We start from the raw sequence: 23,467 nt of genomic DNA, 5'->3' as shown, positions 1-23,467 counted from the left end.
ACATATTTTTTTGTTTATTTTAAAAAGGAAAAAAAAATAAATAAGTGGGTCAAGTGATTCCAGTGAAGCATTTGTATGTGGCCTACACATTGTGATTCATTATACAGCAGAGAAAATGCCTATTGCTCTGGCATTACTGGCTCCTGACACCCACATTGCTGTTTTATTCCCTTGTTTGACCTATATCCCTTTTTAGTCCTCTAAATTATTATGAGAGCTGTGAGTGCTATCAGTGCAACCAGCAGAACAGCACTCAGCTTGTATCCATTGCATCACACACCATTACGGTGGACATGTGGACACTTCTTTTTTAAACAGGAACACATTATTTGGGATTCTGGGATGCATATTTGTTCAGGGAGTCCCAAAGATGCCAGTTCCAGTTGTTGAGAGCTGACAGGGTTACATTAAAATTCCCCCTCACACATCATTATAAAGTTCAGACAGAAAGTTTTGAGACTCTTCTGTAGTGTCTTGCGCGGTCACCTGCTGCCCTCTAGTGTCCCAAGCAGGCGTTGCACACGCCCCACCTAACCGGATATAGCGTCTCGTTTGACCTTCCTTTTTTGCTCCAGTTACGTTTGACATGATTTTCGGACTTTATCCGCGGTGAAATTCTTCCCGATGGGAGCGTAAAATGCAAATTCTCATTTTGTAAATGGTATCGCCGTGCAGGTAATCGCCTTTTCATCTGAGCTGACCCTAAAAAATGTGCTTATTGAATGTCAGTAGTAGAATTTTCTGGGGTACGCTGTGCCATTCATTCATGTGGCTTGCCTCATGCTAGGCTATGCTAAAGGGGAAGCTAAAGAGTGCGGACGTGATAAAACAGGATAGCAGTGTTTTATCTCACGTTAGGCCTCTCGTTGTTGAAATATGTCACAGTCTGCGGTCTTAATGAGGCTTACATTGTTTGTTGTCAGTCACGCGACGAGACACAGTTGGACACAGCTGGAGTTGAGAGGTAAAAAGGTGTTAAAGGTAACGCTATAGTGTTTACCTTCAGCAGGTGTTTATTGAACTTGACACCTGTGGTTGTAGCGTTTAGCTGAAAACACCAATGGCTTGGATTTATTTTGGAACATAACGGTTGTCATCGCTGAGTTGTTTTATCACATTGACACCGCTATTTACAGCTTCGTCCTGATGTGGCATCTGAAAATTATCTGAACACATCTGGCTAACTATCACGCTGTTTGTTCTGTGTGTTTGCAGGGTAAACCAAGGGAACAATGGTGAAATATTTCTGCTGTGCAGGTCTGCTAAAAAACACCTGGGACCAAGTCTGTGTTGCTTTCTGGCAACGATATCCCAACCCTTACAGGTGAGGTGAGGGGTTTATGTGTGGATACGCATTCGTATCAAACATCTTTCTTATAACCTGTTCTATTTTTTTTAATGGACTGTAAACTGCACCCAATAAGGCAACAAAAAGTCACCTTGCAATGTGAAGAGACTACAGTTTTAGAGTCAACATCCCAAACCCAGCTGATCGCCTCTTTCTGTAAGCACTAGATGACTGTGGGGTGGAAAAACTCCATCTTAACAGGAAGAGACTAACAGGTCCAGACTCCTCTGCCATGCTAGTTGGGGGAAGGGAGAGAAAAGGGAAAAAAAGGAGACAAAGACACAGGGATGGAATACAGTCTGCATTATCATAGTTTTCCTAATCTTTAAGCTTAAATGCCAAGTGTTTTGAGAATGCGACATCATCAGTGTGATTTTTTTTTTTTATTTTTTATTTTTTTTTAAACTTCCCCTTCATATGTTTTTGTTTAAGATAAACAAACCGATATAGCGATATAGAAAAAAATGATAAAATGAAAAACACATTTTATGTATCCAAATGTTCAGTAAACACTCCAGTTTAAACATTTTTTTTTAGCATAAATATGAGACAGTGTCATGTTGTGATGATCAGTGAATTTTGTTTCACTTTAGTTTCTTATGAGACATGTTTGTCATGTATGAGTATGTTTTACAAACGCAATGCTCAGAGAAGTCATGTGACTTACAGTCAGGTATATCTCCCAGACTCGATAAGAGTATTCACCAACACTTCCTCGTGCTCGTTCTGCTGATTCATAGGACGGTTTGTGTATTTCCACGGAATTTTTTCCACTTGGTTCATTTTTGTTTTTATCTAAAGTCTATTTATTTTTATTATTAAGAACATTTTTGTTGTTGTTACTTCAGTGAACAAGATTCTTTTTACATCTCTTTTTAGTTTTACATTGCAAGAACAACATGATTAGATTACATCTTAGCATTCACCTACTGAGATGGTTAAGTGGAAGATCCTGGAAAGTCATTTTCAGGAAACGCATAGTTTTGACTTTATTTTGCCAATTTTCTGCTGAAGATTGTTCGCATAAAAAATTAAATGGAGATAAAAAAATAATAATAATACTTTAGGGGACCAAGCAGTTTCTAAATAGCTCAGTTTCTTCATCATTCTGCCATTTTTACCAACCGAACTACCATTCGGGTAATAAAGGGGGGGAGAAATCACCGTAATCAAGTCACAATGAGTGTGAAAGCAAATGTTAGTTGTGCTTTTAATTGAATCATCAGTTTGTCCATTTAATTGAAGCTTAATAGTTCTTGTCAAGCTAAAAATACAGTGTCTAGTTTAGTATTTCTGTGTTTGTCACTGTTTCATAGAATGTTTAAATGTAATATATTTTGATTTTGAACTGTTGTGTGGATTAAAAACAGTAAATTCTTATTGAACTGAAGCAAAAATAGAGATTTTTCAGGATCATAAACCTAAATAATCCAGGTTTCGCGTCATCTTAATCCATCCGTCCTTCTTCTTCTTCTTTCACAGTAACCATGTCTTGACTGAAGATATCATTTTCCGAGAGGTTACCCCAACCAACTGCCTCATTTCCAGGCGTCTTTTGACCAAAACTAGCCGTGCCCCTCGCTGGATGGAGCGCTACCTTCCAAAGCACATGGCCAGCTCGGCGTACATCATCGAGGACTCAATCGTGGACCCTCAGAAAAGGACCATGACCACGCTCACGTGGAACATCAGCCACGCTCGCCTAATGGTACATTGGCGTTTGTGTGCCTTAAGCAGCATTCATCAGCAGTGCACAAAGTGGCACCTTTGGCTCATTTTGCTTTTGTTTTTTCTCGCTGGCAGTCTGTTGAAGAGCGGTGTCACTACAGAATTAACCCTGAGAATGGCAGCTGGACCGAGATTAAGAGAGAAGCTTGGGTCTCCTCCAATGTCTACGGGCTCTCTAGAGCTATTCAGGTCAGTGGAGTAAAGCAGAGTGCTGCGCTACATAACAGCTGAGTGAAAGTAGTCGGGGGTGACCGAGAGTAACACTCGCCCACCTTGCATTTGTTCCTTATTTAGAAACATAATACAGTGTTAAGATACAACAGCTGAGCAGCTGAAGCTGTCGGCCAGGACCTGAAGTAGTAAATGACTTATGACAGAGAATTACAGTAGTTGTTGACAGCCCATATGTGAGGATGTGAGTCATGTGTTGTTATGCCTCATGCATCTTTTATAACTTTGTTTTTCACCTTCCAGGAATTTGGGCTCGCAAGATTCAAGACCGGTGTGACAAAAACCATGAAAGGCTTCGAGTATGTGCTTGCCAAAATGCAAGGTAAATTATTCTTAGTTCTTATACCCATTTTATTCCTATTTAAGTTTGTGGCTGATGTTAATATGGGTTTTCCAAATGGGTTCAAACTGCTCAAAAAAATTAAGGGAACACTTGATCGCCTCAGTGTAACACATGAGGATTGGAGCCCAACGTCCTTTAGCAGGATTTGTGCTCACACACCAACACTGTGCTGCTGGAGTGGCATTTCCTGGAGAACACTAGAATTTTGAGCGGCAGGCGACATAGTGCTTCCCAGCATCTCCAGACACCTTTATGCTTGTCACACGGGCTCCGTGTCAGTTTGCGTCCTTTGAAGAGAATTGGCACTATCGGAGGCTGTATAGCATTGTTCTGCTGGCACAGGTCCCACTTAAAGACACTGGGACTTTATGCCATTTTCATAGAGTCTGTTTCTGATGGAAGCATCGAGGTTAACACGTGTAGCCCTCTGGAGCTCATTCTTTAGGGCTCTGGCAGCCCTCCACATGTTCCCCCTCACACAGAGTCATTATAGTGGGGCTGCTACTGGGGTGGATGGCCCTGGGAGACACAGCAACCCTTCTTGCAATGGCATGTATGGCTGGAATCCTGGAGGAACTGAACTACCTGTATATGCTGAATGGATTGCAGCTATTGTATCAGTAGTGACTAGTGACTCAAAGAAAACGTAAAGTTAGAGAAAAATCAGTTGGGGAAAAGGTGAGAACAATGGTCTGTGGTCATCGCCTTGCAGAAGTATTCTCTTTTTGATGGTTGCCTTCTCTTTGCCTCCCACTTTACCTGTTGTCGCTTTTATTTATCCCAAAGCAGGTTAAATGGAGTCAGTGGTTGATGCTTCCTAATAGGACAGATGGATATCACTTAAGTTTAACTGACTCTGTGTTAAACTGTGGTGATCAAGTGTCTCCCTTTTTATTTATTCATTTTTTTCTGAGCAGCATAATATAATAACATCAGTAATTCGTGCATGGAACTGCATATTCTTCTAAAATAAGGTGACTGTTGCTTTTTTCATGAATCTGGAAAACTGATTATAGTAATAATTGGAAGTGTTAGCTGCTTAGGCACGAAAACCTGGATGAATCCAATGAAGAGCTGTGTTTTGTCCCCGTGTAGGTGAAACTCCATCGAGAACTTTAGCGGAGACGGCTACAGAGAGGGCGAGAGAGACGGCGCTGGCTGCTAAAGAGAAAGCCAAAGACCTCGCCTCCCATGCCCAGAAGAAGCAATACGTGTGACAAGCTACACAAATAAAGTGATTCTGCAGCAGAACTCACCGATCCCAGTCATGGTTAGACACCTCTGTGAGGGCGCATCCAACTGAAATGGTGGGTGGACCATAAAAGACCTGAGCTGGGTTAAACAGCCTGTTCCTGCCTCCCTCTACATGCCGCACTATAAATATATTGCTGAGCGTATCTACGCCACATCACGTCAGTATTTACCAGAGACGCAGGTCTTAGACAGGAATGGTTGGTTATTACTGGCGCTGCCATAAAATGATTGTGAAGCTGTTGTTCGACCTTTGCTCCAGTCGTGCCCATTGTCTTGTTTTTTGTTTGTTTTTTTTTAAACTCCGTTCCTTTGAGTATGCCTCGTCTAAAGCAAGTCACGTTGTCTTTAAAGCTCCAGTAGATAAGGTCACACCGAATTTGTGATTAAGGCATTCTCGTTTATGATTGGTTTTATTTAATCTTGCATACAGTTGCTGGTTTAGTTCACTCTACAACACTTAAATCGCATTAGTGCAGCTGATCATCTCCTCGCCTCAAGTTGGACTGAAGAAAGTTTGGTACAGTTGGTGTCATTGCTCAAGAAGAAACCTCTGAAAACTTGAATTGTGATTGTGCATTTAAAAAAAAAAAAAAAAAAAAAGTCACAAAAGCTACCTTGAACTGTACATTCAGCTAAGCTCTGGTGATGCAACCCATGCAAAAATGTGTCCTTTATCAGCTTGTCAATAAATTGACTTTGTCTTTCTAATCACTTTGCTGTCTGTCAAGTGTATATCTGTGCGCCAGCCCTGCTCGAGTTAGGGGTGAATGGATTTTTACCTCTAAAATGACTAATAACAAACACAACAGCAAATAAATACAGAAAATATTTATTCATTAAAAAAAGGAAGCTTACATCAGTACAAAAATGCTACATAATATTACTGGGTGGAGAGACGGATAAAGTAATAAGGCCTCTTGCATATACAAAAGTGAATTGAGGGGGTAGAAAGCACCTTAAGTTATTAAATACTAGGGGTCGACCAGTGTTCAGAGTTTCAAGGCCTTTGAAGATAAACTGTAAATGGGCCGCGCCGGCTCTGATGCAGTCTTCTGTTTGAACACGGCTCATAAATAACAGCCCATCAACACCAATGTTATACAGTAGTGCAGCTGCAAGCTTGGAGCAGCTCCCGGCACCTGCTGCAGAGCTGTGTTTCCATGCTGAAGCAGCAGAAGTTGCAATAAACACTGCGATGTTATGTGTTTCTATGACTACAAGCACGGCGATTTTTCCCAATTACACTGAAAAATCGAACAATGCACCTTTTTTTTTGTTTTTTTTTACATTGATGCAATTTACTAAAACAAATTAACAGTTTATGTAGCCATAGCTTGCCCAGAGGCATTTCAGCAAAGTGTTAGGTTTATCTAAAAGTTTCAAATATCTGTTATCGGTGTCTTTGAAACTAAAAAAAATATAGGTCGACCCCTATTGAATACACAGAAATGAATATGTAATACAGCATTAACTACATAATCATTAAAAGTACAAACTGCCTACCTGACTGGTGAATTTGTTATGTGTATAATTAACAATTTAATTGATAAATGCACAAGTGAAGGTAGGAAAGACTTCTAGGAAACATTAGCAGTGAATAAAACTGCCATTAGGCCTCCGTGAGCAGCTCCCAAGTGCTCCTCTCACAGTTTTAAGTTCTTAAATTGTGAACTAATTCATATTTGGCAATGTTACTGAATTTTCCTGATGTCGATGTGCAAATATGACCTGCTTCTGTTTGCTGCTTTCAAATCTTTTTGAGACAAAACAAGTGCAACATTTGGAAATTATGTGCAATAGAATAAAAAGGAGCAAAGTATATGACTGCACTTAGATATACAATAGGACACAAACACAAAAAACCCCGACATAGCAAGATTAATGTTTAAGTGCATGCTAAACGTGGCATACTGAGATATAAGCTTAGTGCTAGGTAAAAGCTGAATAGCATACTAAACCAGATCTGATTTAAGGCAGAATTCAATACAGACATTTTGTAGTAAAGAATAAGTTAAAAGTTTAGAATAAAAGCCCTTATCTGAATTTTAAAAGCCCTTAAAAAAGTGAATTATTAGAGCTGCATGAATGATACGAAGTTTGACACCTCATGGCTTTGGGGGAAAATAGCATTAATGACTGATGCTAGAACACACATGAGTATGTGTTTGGTGACGACACGGCCCAGTGAATTTTACTGCTATTCAGTGCAAATGGACACTTCTCTTTCATAACCAAAGGTTGGCTTTTAGCTTTTTGTCCGACGTGTGCTGACAAGAGAATGCCAAAAAAATGTTCAGTTGTACAGTAACATCTTCCTCCATTCTCCCCCATCCTTTGTTTTTGGAATGTTTTTCTCCTCTTCCTGTCCATCCGGTGACAATAAACCAGTTACCACTCGTGTACCGCCGTCATAGCCAGGCCTTTTCCAGGCTGGAGTAACAGTGGTCCGCGCCGGTGTGCGTAATGCTCAGTCCATCAGAGTCCACAAACACAATGCTCTCCACATCAACCTCAACGTCCTCTGAAACAAACCCGAGCACAGATCCGATGCGTCAGCAGAAATACGGCAAACTTCGCTCGTCACATTAAACTTGAACTTGCAATTTGCCTTTGAGGAGACAGCCAGCTCCTAGTAGGACTGAAATAATTTGAACGTGAAATAAAAAAACCCGAGGGGCTTACCTCTGTCTGAGTCCGACCTCTCGGAGGACATGGTTGACCCCTGGCTGTCGTTCCTCATCCTCTCCGTGCCCCTCTGCAGCTGCTCCAGCCGAACCCGCAGCTCTTGCTGCTCCCAGCGCAGACGATCCTTCAGCTGCTCTGCACGCTCATCCTGCTCCTGCAGCTTCTGAACGGGAAAAAGGTGCAGGAGCAGAGCAATGAAGAAAGGATAAACAGTACAGGCAAAAGCAAAAATTGAGATTGCTAAAAGCTCTGTAAAATGCACAAAACAAGCCACTTTCTATACACACAGTATTCATATATATTCAGAATATTTAATGTTCTTGACTAATTTAAATGCTTAACTTTAGAAACACCAATTACATGCATGTCTTTGGACTTTGGGAGTAAGTCGAACTACCCGCAGAGAGCACATAGACAGAGGGAGAACATGCAAACTGCACACAGAGAGGCTGGATTTAAACACAGGATATTCTTGCTGTGAGGCAGCAGTGCTAACCACCACACCACAGTGTTACCCCACTTTATGATTCAGCATTGTTCTCTGTTTTGTCTTGTGCGGTCTCCCTTTAACACGTATTGTGTCCCTGAGAAAAGCACCACATTTTAAACATGGCTGGGATGACAAGTGAAAAAACCAAACTCGAGTCAGATTCAATGCAAATTCAGACATCTCGCACCTTTATGTGAAGCTGGGCTCGTCTCAGCAGGTTCAGAGTGGTGTTCCTCATCGAGTCCGATGACAGTGGGACCTGCTTCTTCAGCTGCTCCAGGCAGTGCCTCAGCTGTGCCCGTCTGCAAAGCACAATGAGAAAGAAGTGAAGCTGCAAATCCACACTTCCCTCTTTTTGGTTTTTTTTTTAATCTCTTGATCTGACACACATGAACTTTACTGTAGCATTACGAAGAAAAGCCCATTACCTGTTTTTCTCCAGCTCATTATGAACAGACCTGCAAACAAAGTAAACAAACAGACAGTTTGGTCAAACATTCACAACAGTGCACTCCTACTCAGCAGCTACTGCGTGAGAGGTATTCAAGGTTAAAAGGGTGCCTTATCAAAACTGAAAGTCAGACCGAGCCACACCCTGTCGTCAGTTATTTGTTATGTAATGCATTCACCTATTGCCACCAGCAGATATCTTCTTGCTCTTCTGCTTGCTTCTCCTGTCGGACTGAGCTGGACTGAGAGGCAAGACGGAAGCATACCCATGTTCTGCCTCTGCGCAGGGAGACACATCACAGCTGTGTTACACAACAATCGCCGGCAAAATCACAGTGCACACTGGCTGCGACGTTAAAGGTGTCCTCGTATTAACATGTGCGAATGCCGGTGGGACAAATCAACTTTTATTACGGCGTAATTAAAGTGTGATATACCATCCGTGCTGTAGGGGAGGTGGGAGAAAAGGAGGCTGAACGCAGTCTACTGTTGTCATCAGCTGGACGTTTTGCTTTTGGCGCCATCATCCACTATCTGTTCGCTTTTATCCAACCAGCCTTACAACCTCACGCGTAAAAAAGGAGTCGGGATAGCGTCTACAGCTAGTAAGCAATGAATGAAAGTTGTACTTTGTAGGCTTTCCTCATCCCCCCCCTTTCATTCACCGGAGCGAACGCTCAGCGGCGCCCGGATTCATTTTCAAACTGGTCCAGATTGGCGCCTTTGAGTACAAAGATGCGACCGATATGTAGGTCAGAGTCAAATGGCAAAACACCGCCCAAAAATAACCTTGCACCTAGAATCCAGGTTAAATCTTAAACAGCTGCACGGTATGATGTTTCTAGGTTATGTGTAGGTGCATACTTGCCGCCGGTTTATTGTGGATTTATCGTTGTTTTAACAATAACCAATCAACTCCCCTCTCTAGGCTGACAGTTGACATAAAGCACTTACCCCGCTCTCTTCTCTCCAGAAACTCGGCAGCCCGAAGAAGCACCTGGATGTTGCACACTTGTCCTTCCATTGTTTTGTTTTTTTTGCTCAAATGAAACGGCAGCAGGTAAACAAGCTACTGTGGTACAAGCGTCAAAAGCCCGAAGTGGATGAAGCAGTGTCTGAGCTACGTCCTCAATCCACACAACGCTAAACCGGTGGTGCGTTCAGGAGCTCCACGCAAACTCGGAAATTTTCATTAAATTGTGTATAAACATTCCAGGTTATACCGTTCTACGTAATATTTTGACTAAATTCCCTAACCACTCGGATATTATCATTAAACTTATCACGCCACATGCCCCACACTATCTATCGATTCATCCAAATAAATATGCTTTTCTTCTGAAAAGTCTTTTTATTAGGGTCAAAGTTGAACTTCAGAAAAATAATGGTCAGCAGGATAGCGTCAGCGCTTTTTGTTCCGTTCAAATTATTTTTCATATTTCCCTTCATGTTTAACTTGCATTGCTAAGTAGTGGTGTTTTTGTCTGTTTGTTTTTCTAAAAGTCGTTTTTCGCAATTTTGCTCATTTAATCCAGGGAATTCTGGGTTTTGGTGGAATCTGTACAGTCGTTGTTTGCAACCTAGAATGCGCCATATGTCTAATGTTATAATATAGCATTTATGTAAAATCCTATGCTATGAAAATGATAAACCAAGAAATAACGCTATAATTGTACTCTTTATATATAACAAACAATATCTGTGTTATACCTCCATCAAAATATTTCCGAAAGCATTGAAAGCACCTAACACTGATTGGTCCCTGTCCTTCCATAAAGTTTATTGAAAAAAAGTCTTTCACACGACACTATTTTTCTAATTTTGTTTATCGACATTGTCAACAATAACATTTCACAACAAGATGATTGTTTGTGAGGTAGCTCCTGTTACCAAACCAACTCTTACACATTTATTTCAGTTCATATATTTCAGTTTCACTGTCTCCCTCAGCGTCTAAAAACAGCTCAAGTCTAAACATTTTATTTCGATAACAAAATGTTTAAGGATAGAAAACACTTAAACGTATTACAGTTTGCTCAATAAAGACAATAAACAATAAAAATTCAATAAACATTATATATACCAATGGAAAGTGGGAGGAGACGTTTGCCCTAACTAAATATGGCGGCCCCTGGCTTCACCGCGAGAATATGCTTGCAGCCGCATACTCCATGCGGGAGTGAAGCCTCTTTGCCAGCAGTATGTTTAACCTTTGAACTCCTGAGTGTGCGAGTCCTCCGCCATATTGACTGTTGTCTTGACTGGAGGAGATAGAGAACATTTTGAGGTCCGAGAAGAAACGAAAGTGTGCTCTTAAAATCACCGAAACTGGTGCAAACTTGGTCAAAGCGTACTATAAACAAGGTCGTAATGGCAAGGAAGAAAAGCAAGCAGCAAGGGGTCGCCCAGAAGGAGCTTGTGCCTGGACAGCAGACCGCTCCGAAGAGCCCCGTCTCTCCCGGCGATGCAGCTGGCGGTGGCGGCGGAGATGCTGGGCTGGATAGGCTGCCCACTACCAAGGCGAACCAGGTAGCTAGCTGCGAGCCAAACGCTGCCTTTAAAATAGGCTAGCTAGCCTAGCTAGCACTACTCAGCTAATCCAAGCATCCTCCATTGTGCTTCTATTCTATCAGCTCAATCATGGAGAGGTGCAATTATATGCACCCGCTTCTTGGTGGGAAGCTATTTTAGTTGTAATTTAGCAGCGATGTATGTATACCTTTATGTCGTGTGAATTGTAATTAAATAAATATTAAGCTCAACTTACCGAGTAGAATAGTTCCCACCAGACGCATTTTTAGGCACTGTGATCACCATTGCAGCCAGTCCCTTATACCGGACAGGTGACATTGCACCTCGGGCAGGGTCGTCCCATTTCCATCGCTTACAAGACTTCATCCGCCCAGCTAACGTTAGCCAAGCTATCATCTTCAGCTAGCGTGCTGCAAACGTGCTTGCTGCCTGCACTTGATCCCCTCCACAGGACCTACTCAGCCAGCAGAGGCTAACCAGCTACTAGCTAATCAACCAGTTAATTAGCTTAAAAACTTGAAACATAACGGGTTATCAATTAGGGGAGCTGTCAGACTAGTTCGTATTAGTTTTTTGTCGTACCAGAATCAAGTATCAATCTGTAACAGGAGCTAATGTCAAAAAGTTTCAGTATAAGCAGTTAACTTGTGAGCTAATGATGCTTAGCTGAATCAGAAGTGTCTGTGATGTTGAGGGTAACCGCTTAAAATAAATAAATAAAATTTATCCATCTGCAGGCTGGAAAACTGTCTTATTAACAACCAGCTGATATTACACCTGGCCTGAGCTTTATAACCTGCAACCTGTCCGCTGCTGCTGGGACCTGTTAATTACATTTTTATAACGCAAACTTAAGCCCCTAAACGGATCGATCAGCTTTTTTCCATAGAGCTTTTTAGTACTGTACCAAAAATAATTGAACTAAGTCCTATCATAACAGTGAATGTTCATTTTTATGTAAACTGTTATGGAGAAGCTCTATTCATGATTTATTAAGGCACCACACTATATAGGATATAGCCAACTGTACCTTCAAACTGGCAACACAGCACTTCTACATTCATATAAGCACATGTTTTGATGTCTCTTGAAAGTTGCTTAATGAGCTCTGGTTTATATTTCTAATATGTTTGTAATCTGGTATTCTAGATGTTTGTCCCTTTTGCAAAAGACATATTATTCCAATTGATCTTTAGTTTTTTCTCACCTGCTTTTTCCTGTTAAGGAGAACTTTTCCCTCATCTAAATCAAAGTCTAGGGACTGTGGGTGCAAGAGTATTGAATGAAATATCCCCCTACTGTAACGGTGAGAGAATCAGAATCAGAATCAGAATCAGAAAGGGGTTTATTGCCAAATGTTGAGCAGGTTTACAACATTAGGAAATTGCTGCGGTGCTTCAGTGCAAACATAGTGTCATAAAGATATAAAAATAAGAATAAGAATTAAAAGTGCTACGTAGAATGGTTGTGAATGTTATACACAAGGGTTAAAGATAGGTAATCCACCCTCATTGAACATTTAAACATTTATCTAAAAAATCACCAAAACACCAAAGTTTCTTGACATTGATCGTTAAGGATGCAGTTTAATTTTGAGCTGACTGTGAATGTGTTTTGAATCGTTTCCCCCTAAACCATGAATTACAAGCATAATCAGTTTGCTTTTCAGGCTTTGATCTAGGGCACAAACCTTGATTGATTAAGCGCGGAGCATTGCAGAGAGTGAATCTACTACATAATTTTACTATGTGTTAAAGTTAACATGATGGTTAAATTACATTTATTTGTTATTGTTATTTTTATTTGTTTTTGTGGTGTTACTTTTTGCTTTTTGTTTGTTTTGTTTTTTCTTATGATGGTTCTGTCACACAATGCTTGCAAAAGGTCCAGCGAGGAAATAATTTGATCTTTGTCATTGCTTTTTAGCACTTTGGTATGTATTGCGTGCACAGTATTATGAGCTTAATTAATATATGTTTTAGTCTGTGATATCTGTTGCAATTATATGCATCAATCAGTCAACACATCTTATATATGGAACGCTTTCTTCTCTCTTTTTCTGCCTAGCCTATGCACACCTGCTGTCTCCTGTGCCATCGTGAATTTAAGGACTGGGGAGCGAGTTCTGTGAACGGGCTTCCCGGGGGCCATGGAACGAAGCTGGCCAACGCCGTGCCTGCGCTCTCCCAAGCTTTATTGCGGGAGGCGCCAGGGCGTAAGCTCGCTGATGCTGTGCCCTCACTATCTCAGTCCCTGCTGGGAGAGGTGCCTCTGTGGATCTGTCAGAGCTGCTGCAGGAGTGTAGAAGAGGAGGAGAAGCGGAGCACACAGGAGCAGCCAATACCGGTAAATAAAACAGGACTGATCTGGGTCACATGTCTGAGTACTTTTCAAAGCCTCTGTTTACTAATGTTTAGTTAAACTATGTTTCTTTATCCTACTGAGGTTACCTCATTATTAGTCATCAACACTGTTTCTGCAAAATAAATCTCTCTAAATCTCACCTTTGCTGTTAGGGCTGTCAAAAGGTGCCAGAGGTCACTTATTTGTTCAAAAGAGCCACACAGGTTGGAACTATTTAAATATTACATCATGACCACAAGAGGGCAAACCAATACCACAAATAAACCTGTTACTAAAGATCTAAATACCTACAACTGACAAAATAAGCAAGTATAATTATTAGATTAAGTTTTACTGAATGAACCTTTGAAGTTCTGAGAGAGCTCTGCTTTCAGTAACATGGAACAACAAGGATCTTTTCCTCAGAATGAGTTGTGAAGATAATAAAACCATTAGGAAACTATGGCGTGAAGCTTTTATCTCTGGATTATTTGTTAATCAGTCAGGACAGTTAAGGTTCCACAGTCTTGGTCTTCTACAGACCAAAATCCCAAGTATTCCCAAATGGGACACCAAGTGTTAAATCGATCTTTCTGACTTGAGTTTGGTTGTCACCTCTACGGCATCCTTACTGTTGATCTGTTCCAAAACAAAACAGACCTAACCTAACTTGCCTGCTGTTACTGTTAACAGTTTTGTACACATATAAAACAGTCTGAAACTCCAGGTAGAACTAAACAACCTTTAACAAGTAAAAAAAACAAAACAAGAAATTTTTATGGCTTGAGACCATTTAGCTGATATCCACCCCCTCATTATGTTGGCTAAACCAGTCACTTTTATCCTTTCTTGCACCTGCAGCAGTGTGAAGCACGCATCTACACCACACAGCTGTTCCAGCTTTGCCAACCAATATGCGGTTTTGCAGGTGGATTATGCTCCGTTAACCCTGCAGCAGCAGTTGGTCTAACAACTTCTCTGCTGGAAACCCAGCTTTGCACTCTGCAGTTCAGGAGACAGATACTAAGGGCGCTCCATTCCCCCCCAGTTTTCTTGTAAATGTTCATTCATATTTAAAAATTTTGTTCATATCTGCTAGATATACAATTGTGATTAGAATTTTACATACACTCATCATGGGCATGAGGTGTAAATCTAAAATTGTCTGCTTTAGATTTTCATTGAGTTCTTTGGACTTTCCCATTGTTCTGAGTTTTGTTAAACAAATCCTTCTTATTCTGACAAAGGTAAAGTTGTAGTCAACTGTGATTAGTGATTACTAACGAGAAGTTAATAAGCCATGGCCTTGTCAAGCTAAAACACATTGTAGAAGCTTCAGCATTCACTCCTTAAAAGATTTAAGTGACTGTATGTATAATTTGACCATGTGTGGATTAGAGAAAATTTCAAAATAAATTAAAGCTGTGCACGAAGTTATTGTTTATGCACCCAATTACATCCTGGCAAAAGAACAGTTCAAATAAGTCATTAAAAACCCCAGAATTACCATGTAATTCATGTCTAGGATGAGTTTATATGAACCTCTAACCATAACTGTGATCAGAAAGGCACTTTGAGAGCACAAGGTCCACCAAGGTCAATGATTCTTCTGGTGTTTTTTTCCTAATGTGACAGAAACAAGCCTGCAATGAAGGAAAGTAATTATCTGCTTTGGTTTTTCTGTAATCTCTGCTGCATATGTAAGACAGAAGCAGCCAATAAGCTTTCTTTGTTAGTTATTTTTGTAAATAATTTACATGGAATGCATTTTTTTTAACTTAATATATCACAATACTTCAGCTGGACTGCTGATGAGTGTCGTGGTCATGACGTTTTGCTGACATGTGGGCTAAATGTTAAAAGTTTCAAAATGAGAACAGCAGGCAGAGTTGCAAAAAAGTGACTTATGGTGACTTAAAGCATTCTTTAATATGTGTTCTTTTTTTTTTCTTAAGTATTAAAGCAAAACACGCAAGTAAAATGATTTTCATTGCTTATCTGCAAGTTAGTTGCAGCTGCTACCAAACTGCAAGACACTGTTTGCAGCCACATGATTTATACTGGGGTGTTTTCTTTTTGTTTGTTTATTTATTTAGGTACCGTTGTCACACTCTTCCTCCTGTAAGTCCCAGAGCTGTGGGAACGGTTACCCAGAGCAAAGTACTGTGGACTGGGACCCGAGTTCTTTCCTGTCGGCTCACAAACTGTCGGGTCTCTGGAACTCTGCCCACACCAACGGAGGGGAACACTGCAACCACAGCACTTCTTCACACTCACAACAAGGTCTGTCGTCACAGAGTAAAAGAAAAGCATGCAGCGACTGACAATAAACGCTGAAAACATCACCATCCTGAATTTCAGGCTGTGTTGCAAGCTTCAGTTTTGGCAAATGGACAGAATTTTGGTTAGATTTAGTTCCTTGGCTGTTTTAGCAGTACTGTGTGTGAGGTTCATTTTAGGTCACGTTGTTCAGCTGTTAATCGAAATGATCATAGAAGAACTTAAATGCACGATGTAAAAGATTACACTCATTAAAAGTCAGCATTCTAGGATGTGCAGTAATGTTTTAATGTTAAAAAATGTAAAGACTGTGAAATTGTTTTTAAAATACAGTTGCCTGTGAAGGTCATCATTTATACAATGTTGAGAAGGAAATCATCGGTACTATTTAGTTTGTGTAACAACAAGAGAGAGGAAAGATGTATGGAATGAAAACAGGGTTATACAGCTCGATGGCTCAGCAGTAGGAAAGACTGATGGTGGGATTAACAACAGCTAAAGCAAAGTAAATGAATAGAAAGTTATAAATACGTTTGTAAAAAAAGCAGTTGGAAGACACACTTCATCGATACATGTGCAGGTATTCAGGCCACATGTCAGAGGAATGGCTCATTCTTAGGGATTTCATCGATTATGTGCAAAGTATATAGTTTTCTTTTTAATGAATTACTTACATCTTTTGGTTGTAATATTATAGTAATGTTATATCAGCGTCAGTCACAAATCCAAAGTGAAAGAGTTATGCTGGCAAAACTCGAGTTCAGTTTAATCATATTGATTAGTCAGAAAGAAGCATTTATTATTAGACCTCACAGTCCAAAACTCAAGTGTTAATCCTGGAACATGTCGTCATGGGTTAATGCATCATCGCGCATCAGCGAAACATGACAGGTAGACCACGCTGCTTGGCTCCCATAACATTTTTTATTTTGCTTTTAATGGAAAGCAAACATCCATCATAGCTCATTTTTACTTCATTTCATTAGCACTTACACACGTGCAAGCACCTTGCCTGTTTTATTTCAAAGTAGAAATATGCATTGTATAGCATTTTAACTCAAGTGTATAAACAGAATGAAACACAAGTTATTAATCAGGCTTTATACAGTTTTTACATTTCTGTTCCCAAGAAGAATGCAAAATATTTAGTTAGGAAATATTGTATTTATATTTTTACACAAAAAAATCCCCAAATCTGAATATAAGAAATCAAGAGAGGAAGGTGCATGGTGATTTTTGATTGGATAAATCTTACTTAATTGTAAGAAACTGTTTAATGATACTCATTTGCAAACACAGTACAAGTGTGTTAACTAAATTGTTTAAACAACAGGATAAATAAAAGAGTTTCATACTGTGAACTGGGTTTATGATGATTAGCAGGAACAAATATTTCATTCATTTCAGTTTATTTATTTTTAATTCCTTAGTAAGGGCAAGACTTCAGAATAACAGACAGAAACTCCACAATTCCCCATTGCGCAAGAGCTTGGTGAAGTGTAACGTCACAGTAATGCAACAGTGAACAGCGCTGAACAGCAAGTTTCTCCTTAAACATGTATAAAAATCCAAGGAGGCACGTGCAGAGACTTGTGCACATGACACAAGCCACAGACTTTAATGTTTATTCAGTTATATTGACATTAACAAACTTTGAGAGTCAGCTTCGCTTCCGAACTGGATTAATCCTCAATTTTAAAGTTCTAACGCTGCGAGTTATGCACAATTCACAGGAAGTCTCATTAACTGTTTTAAAGTTCCCATTTCACATGATGAATGATGCATTCAGTGGGAATGGATCATTAGGCTGTGATTTATTACTTAGACCTGACAAACAACTAAGATGACTTTGTTTTTGTCTGATTTCTCACTTTTCTTTGCTCCCTTCAAAACCCTTTCCCTGCTGCGTAAATGTGATTGAATTTCTAGTTAAATATTTGGATGGTTCATGGCACCAAATAGCATTTAAAGAGGAGTAAGTGAAAGACTAGTTAAATGATCCATGCCCTTTGTGAAGGCGGCTGTTTCCTTCTAAAATAGACTGGTATGTTTTCCTTAAATTAATTAAGAAAGAATGAAGCTGTAGGAGAGGTGTTTAGCTGTGAAATACACTACCCGCATCCTAATTGGCATCCCAATTATATTTCGCTGTATATAGCAAAAAATGTTTAAGCAGGCATTATGTTACGTGGATTTGTAACTTCTCCTGGCAAGTGTGTGTGATTACCAGTAATAGGTGCAGTCAGTTTTGCACAGCAGAAATAAGCATGTTAAATAAATTATTAAAATTTAGTGCTGTCTTGATGTTATTTTAGCTAGCAGAAAGGGATTTATGCTTCGGGACTGAAAATGTTTTACATAGCTGTTTTCCTTTTTAATGTCAAAACATGTCTCCAAAGAAAAGAGAGTTATTTTTTTAAAACACAAACTGCCCATAGGCGGTAAATTCATATTTACCCATGGTGAAAGTTAAAAGCACTGTTCCCCTTTATTTGTAACGGTCTTTTTTAAATGTCTGCAGGTATAACAGGAGTTTCAACCTGTCATGAGAAAAGAGGACTTAATGAAGCGCCAGGGAAATCGGCTAAAACGTCAGGGAACAAAGTATGTCCCTACAGTCACCCATCAGCCCAGAATTCCAGTGGATCCTCTGCTGGGAACGCACTCTCTACCTCAGCAGACCTTTGTAAGACCACTCCCAAGCACTTCAAGACCATGTGCCGTCGACCAACGCCACCAGGTAATTTTATTCTTCGACGAGTTCAGGAGCTTTTATTAAAGCCAGCAAAGAAGAAAACTCAAGTTTCAAATCAAAATGTGCAGCATTAAAGTTAAGAGTGTATAATAGGCATCCAAATCGAATGATTTAAGTTTAACAAGATATTTTTATTTTAATTGTTTCTTTATTTTTGTCCTTTAATAGAAACACCTAATTATATATTACTGTAGAAAACACAGTAACTGTTTTTTCAGACTTTGCAAGCCTATAGTTGTATTTTGCTCTGAGCTCATCTTTGAAGCTTACAGTCAAAAGATTAGTGGACCTGAAAATTAACTGATGTACTTTAGAAAGAGATGATTCTGTATGTGTGACCTGTGACTCATTCATATTCATGGTTTGTTATTGTCCAGGTGAAGCCTTCCACCCCAGTGACCACCATCAACATACAGACTTATCGGTACCCCCCAACAGTCCCACCGGCCTGTCTTCCCAGCATTCCTCTCTCCTACCCGCAAAGCCGAACTCTGGGCAGCACGGCCACGTGACCTCCTCCTGTGGCACTGGCGTCGCAGCGCACGCGCCCTTCTCCCCTCTGGTACCAAACCTCCATGGCCCCGCAGCCAAAATCAATTCTCTGAGCCCAGATAGCCCAACATCTGTCCATAAACCCAGCCCGTGCAAAAACTCCCACATTCCCGCTGTGAACGCACAACACAGCAAACTGGGCACGTCTGTCGTGGGTTGTAACCACTCCTGTAATGGGCACAATCCGGGAACAGTAGCCACCTCCAATGTAGGTCATGTAACACCTGGGGCATGCAGGTGAGTTTTAATAATCAGCCTTGTTTTTTGTCACTTATTTAGCTGTGTTTATTCAGAGAACAATTATATCCTAAGGGTTTATCATTCTTTTTTTGTAGGGATCAAGCATGTAAGGGGCACAAGGTGACTAATGGGACGTTATGCCACCCTTCGTCTGAGCTGGAGGAGGGTGAGGATGAAGACAGCAGCTCTGAGAGGAGCTCCTGCGCCTCTTCTTCCACAAATCAGAAAGACGGGAAGTACTGCGACTGCTGCTACTGCGAGTTCTTTGGACACAATGCGGTACGGTTTGATCGACCACTTTAAAAGTTTTACTAACAAAGAGGTATGCTTTTTCATTCATCAAATGTGACTCTGTGAGAAGATCTCAGTATTGTGAAATATTATTTGCTCACAGCCTCCAGCTGCACCGACCAGCCGAAACTACGCCGAGATCCGAGAGAAGCTTCGCTCACGACTGACACGGCGTAAAGAGGAGCAGCGCCAAGATTCAGAACTGACAGTGGCTGGTGCCATCGACAACCGGGACGTGGACGAGCTGCTAGACTTTATAAACAGTTCTGAGCCCAAACCTGTCAACAGTGCCAAGGCTGCCAAAAGGGCTCGACACAAACAAAAGAAAAAGGTGTGGTAATTTTATTGAATGTGTGTTGTTTTCTGTTTTTCAGTTATAGTTCAGTCATGTTTATTTACGTCTAAAGATGAGATTATTTGGCGAACTTTAATATTTAACATGGAATCTATTAGACCCATGTCAATAACATTTCCTCTTATTGAATAGGAAAGGTTAACTAGACACTAGCAGCTCAATAATAGACTTCAGATGAGATTTCAGTCCAAACAGCAGGAGAAATCTGCAAACACTTACTCTGGATTAGTTACATGCTAATCCTGTGTAATCTCATGGGTAGGTGGGCCTCATTAATTATATGTGGGAGGAAGAAGTGATGAAAAGCACATTGCAAAGAAGTAAGTGCAAATTCATGGAGAAGCAAATGATGGAAAATTTCCTCTTAGGTAGCATCAAAGACAGTTTGATTTATTGAAAATATTTTAAGTTTAGATGAGACACTGCAGCTAAAAATTTTGAAATGACCAGGATCTTTGCATATTCATAAAATGTGGTCTGATCCTTCTCTCAATCAATAGACAAAATCAGTTTGATTAAACTAAATCCACACAATGTACTTGTTTTGTGGAGCAGGGAATGATGAGGTAGATTTTGGACTGTCCCTTGCTACCAAACTTTCATTATTTCTGGGACATATTAATTGAACATGCACCATCTCAGCAGGGTTCATTTGAGGACTCTGATTTTTTCCAAAAAACTGTCTTCTTTTTCAACCATTCGTTGGTTTATATAAATATGCACAATGTTTCATTGTCTTGTTGTATTGCTTAACCTCTCCTAAATGTCAGAGAATGGTCTGCTTTTCCTCTGTTTGTTGCCCTTACTGTTGATTGAGTAACTCCAGCAAAACTCTAGATATAGTTTTTAGCCTTTTCTAGCATTGTACATTACTGTAATTCTTCCTTTTCCCTCCTAAGACCCGAACTCTTCCACAGCATGCATTTTTAATTTCTCTTTGATATTTGGGCTGATTGGGACCTGATGAATGTAAAAACAAAGAATTACCAGATTTTTTTTAACCTGATTTTTGTTTCTAAGAAAAATGAGAGCCACATATGAGGATATTTGTTTAAAATTTCGATAGAACAGTGGCAGTATAATGTTCTCGTAAGTGGATATCAGGCCCTTGTAGAGCAAAATTGAGTATTTGGGTCTACGGTACATAACCCAAAATGTGATGTCCACATATGTGGACGCCAGGTCCTAGGAGGTTAAGGTCTTGTTAAAAGGTCACTGTGGTTGATAACCAGACTTTGTATGCCTTTATTTACCATTAGTGGCACTTGTACAACCCATGCTTACAATCTCCCCTCCTTAATTAGAACCGTTGAGTCTTATCTTTTCAAGAACTCATTAGCACAAAGGTCCATTGACTTTTTTTCAGACTGAACTGAGAATTACTCACCCAAGTCACTACTGCTTTTTGTGTGGTTAGTTTTGTCAGAATATGTTTTTCTGTTGTTGTGACTTGGGTGAGATAAGACCGCCTCTGAGTAATTAAGTATTCTTGCAACTGTAAGTGACAATATAATAACAGATTACAGATATTTGATTTCAGGCTTGGGTATTTTCTAATACTCAGTCCTTTAGATACATTTTGGTCAGTATCAACAAAGTCCTTTAGGGTATATATTTTAACTTTATGCAAGTGTTCAGTACAGAGTCCTAGTGTCTATGTGGGTACCGTTTTCACTTTCTTACCTGTGCCATGTCTGTTGTAGGAAAAAGCTCAGCAGGGCAACACGGGCGCTGCAGGCAGTGACCCCCACTCCAATCCATCTGAGCCTGTCGACGAGCCCATCCCTGATGGTTCTGAAGCCAGTCGGTTGCTAGACTGGCCTCAGCTGGAACTTGAACGCGTTAATAGTTTTCTCACAAGTCGGCTAGAAGAGATTAAAAACACCATCAAAGACTCAATCCGGGCATCGTTTAGTATGTACGACCTCAATCTGGATGTCAATGACTTCCCAAAGAAAGCAGCCACGTTGGAGGGAAACCATTTACTGTCCCATCTGAATGGTTCCTCTGACTTGCAGCAGATAGACCTTGACCTCTCTCCTCTTTCGCTGGGAACCTTTAAAAGCCACCTGGACCTGGTTAACGGATGGGAGGACACAAACATTGTCTCATCTTCTAATAGCACCACCAGCACCACCACTGCATCAGGGGTTAGTGCAGCTACAAAGGACATCCAGCGGTTGCACAGTACCCCTAGTCTCTCTAAGCTCATAAGAGTTCGCTCACCAGAAAGATGCACTTCCACTGGATCTGACAATTTACCACAGGTGCCAGCTCAAGCGACAGCTAAATCAAAAGAGGACGTCTCTGATCTTAAGAACACAACTGTTGGGAGCAATGGTGCAAAGTCGAAAAAGAATAAAAAGCAGAGACAGGAGCAGTCTGCGTCAGAGCAAAATTCCAACAAACCAACCAAAGCCGGCTCTGGTAACGAGGCACAGAAAACCAATGAGTCTAAAGAAACGGCATCTAGTGGCTCAAAGTCGGGAAACAAACAGCCCCAGCTTATCGCAGACCACCAGAAAAATGGGCCTAAGAAATCTGAAGAGAGCAGACCATCCAAATATGCAACAAATGGAGCAAACGGTGGCCCCTTCAGTGCACAAAGGGGGAAAAGCGACCCAGAGACACGAGGAGGCCGGTGTGAGCAGGATTCAGAGAGCAAAACACAACCCGCTATTCCAGCGAATGGACAACAGCAACAGTCCAAGGGGAAAAATAAGAAGAGCAAGAACAAGGGTGAAAAATCCAACAGTGCAATTGGTATGGAAAAGTAACTGTAATTGCATGCTTAATCACTACTGTTTTTTTTTTTAATTATCTTGATGTTCAATTCTTTATGTTTATACTGTAGATGATGTATTTCTCCCTAAAGATGTGGATCCAACAGAAATGGATGAGATCGATCGGGAAGTGGAATATTTCAAACGGTAAGCTCATCACAATAAATGTCCAGATACGTGGAGTTTTTTGGGGGAGGGGGGGGTTTATATATTTGAGCTCAGCTATTATATTTACATGACCTTTTCCCCTCTCTTGTTTGTCTTTTGTTCCCTGTAGGTTTTGCCTGGATTCTGCAAAGCAAACTCGCCAGAAGGTCGCAGTGAATTGGTCCAACTTTAGCCTCAAAAAGGTTTCTTCCAATGCAGCTCAATAACTTGAACGAGTGCCAGAAAAAAAAACTTCCCACCACAAACTCTTTCGGTAGAGCCCTATTTGGCCCAAGGCCATCTCTCATTCCCAGTTTTCTTCTCTTCCATACTAAGCCAAGGGACCCTGGTTCAAAATCATACTCTCCATTCAGAAGACTGAAACATGTGGCTAACAAAGCCAGGGATCATACTCAAAGCCAACTCTACCCTCTGCTACTATTTGCAATGTTCACTAAGTAAGAGATGCAAAAGTGGAAAAAAAAAAAAGTCTGTTGAATCAACTGCATCCATGTGCTTAAGTATGTAGTATGTAATCAGCAACCGTACATTAAATAAATGTTTTTTATCACAAATCTGAGACATTTTAACGTCGTTAAACGTCTGAATTCCACTTGATTGAATTTGGTGCTCATCCATTACGTCCTACATTTCTATTTT

The 23,467-nt window shown here is 40.4% G+C and overlaps 3 protein-coding genes across 4 annotated transcripts; 2 read left to right on the top strand and 1 right to left on the bottom strand.

Moving 5' to 3' along the window:
* Window positions 1-546: 546 nt before the first annotated feature.
* prelid1a (PRELI domain containing 1a) lies at window positions 547-5,505 on the top strand. 2 transcript variants are annotated; one of them, XM_040015688.1, is made up of 6 exons: window positions 547-675; window positions 1,216-1,324; window positions 2,831-3,056; window positions 3,152-3,265; window positions 3,551-3,629; window positions 4,746-5,505. In XM_040015688.1, the coding sequence occupies exons 2-6, from the start codon at window positions 1,233-1,235 to the stop codon at window positions 4,865-4,867; spliced, it is 633 nt and encodes a 210-aa protein (XP_039871622.1). In that variant the 5' UTR covers window positions 547-675; window positions 1,216-1,232; the 3' UTR covers window positions 4,868-5,505. The 2 variants fall into 2 exon arrangements, with proteins under 2 accessions (XP_039871622.1, XP_039871623.1); XM_040015689.1 differs by lacking the exon at window positions 547-675 and adding an exon at window positions 704-964.
* A 676-nt stretch (window positions 5,506-6,181) lies between these two features.
* mxd3 (MAX dimerization protein 3) lies at window positions 6,182-10,191 on the bottom strand. The gene is made up of 6 exons (XM_040015690.1): window positions 9,484-10,191; window positions 8,709-8,808; window positions 8,508-8,537; window positions 8,267-8,381; window positions 7,587-7,752; window positions 6,182-7,425 (listed from the first exon to the last, which is right to left on the bottom strand). The coding sequence occupies exons 1-6, from the start codon at window positions 9,551-9,553 to the stop codon at window positions 7,313-7,315; spliced, it is 594 nt and encodes a 197-aa protein (XP_039871624.1). The 5' UTR covers window positions 9,554-10,191; the 3' UTR covers window positions 6,182-7,312.
* A 544-nt stretch (window positions 10,192-10,735) lies between these two features.
* Window positions 10,736-23,382, top strand: fam193b (family with sequence similarity 193 member B). The gene is made up of 10 exons (XM_040015683.1): window positions 10,736-11,058; window positions 13,129-13,407; window positions 15,501-15,687; window positions 18,206-18,424; window positions 18,817-19,228; window positions 19,327-19,510; window positions 19,626-19,853; window positions 21,581-22,640; window positions 22,732-22,807; window positions 22,938-23,382. The coding sequence occupies exons 1-10, from the start codon at window positions 10,900-10,902 to the stop codon at window positions 23,032-23,034; spliced, it is 2,901 nt and encodes a 966-aa protein (XP_039871617.1). The 5' UTR covers window positions 10,736-10,899; the 3' UTR covers window positions 23,035-23,382.
* The last annotated feature ends 85 nt before the right edge of the window (window positions 23,383-23,467 follow it).

The sequence above is a fragment of the Simochromis diagramma genome, unplaced genomic scaffold (genome assembly GCF_900408965.1).
Source record: "Simochromis diagramma unplaced genomic scaffold, fSimDia1.1 OVJJ01000685.1, whole genome shotgun sequence".
Classification (NCBI taxonomy): Eukaryota; Metazoa; Chordata; class Actinopteri; order Cichliformes; family Cichlidae; genus Simochromis; species Simochromis diagramma.
The sequence above is the reverse complement of the archived record's forward strand: the minus strand, read 5'-3'. Positions and strand labels throughout refer to the sequence as shown.

What these genes read in the sequence shown, in the direction of transcription:
- prelid1a (XM_040015688.1), top strand. Translation starts at nt 1,233, where the DNA reads ATGGTGAAATATTTCTGCTGTGCAGGTCTGCTAAAAAACACCTGGGAC. An exon ending in TCAGCCACGCTCGCCTAATG is followed by an intron (nt 3,057 to 3,151) that starts GTACATTGGCGT and finishes TCTCGCTGGCAG; the next exon opens with TCTGTTGAAGAGCGGTGTCA. An exon ending in GGCTCTCTAGAGCTATTCAG is followed by an intron (nt 3,266 to 3,550) that starts GTCAGTGGAGTA and finishes TTCACCTTCCAG; the next exon opens with GAATTTGGGCTCGCAAGATT.
- mxd3 (XM_040015690.1), bottom strand. Translation starts at nt 9,553, where the DNA reads ATGGAAGGACAAGTGTGCAACATCCAGGTGCTTCTTCGGGCTGCCGAG. An exon ending in ATATCTGCTGGTGGCAATAG is followed by an intron (nt 8,538 to 8,708) that starts GTGAATGCATTA and finishes CTTTGTTTGCAG; the next exon opens with GTCTGTTCATAATGAGCTGG. An exon ending in GAGCCCAGCTTCACATAAAG is followed by an intron (nt 7,753 to 8,266) that starts GTGCGAGATGTC and finishes TTTCCCGTTCAG; the next exon opens with AAGCTGCAGGAGCAGGATGA.
- fam193b (XM_040015683.1), top strand. Translation starts at nt 10,900, where the DNA reads ATGGCAAGGAAGAAAAGCAAGCAGCAAGGGGTCGCCCAGAAGGAGCTT. An exon ending in TTCTTCACACTCACAACAAG is followed by an intron (nt 15,688 to 18,205) that starts GTCTGTCGTCAC and finishes AAATGTCTGCAG; the next exon opens with GTATAACAGGAGTTTCAACC. An exon ending in GAAGTGGAATATTTCAAACG is followed by an intron (nt 22,808 to 22,937) that starts GTAAGCTCATCA and finishes TGTTCCCTGTAG; the next exon opens with GTTTTGCCTGGATTCTGCAA.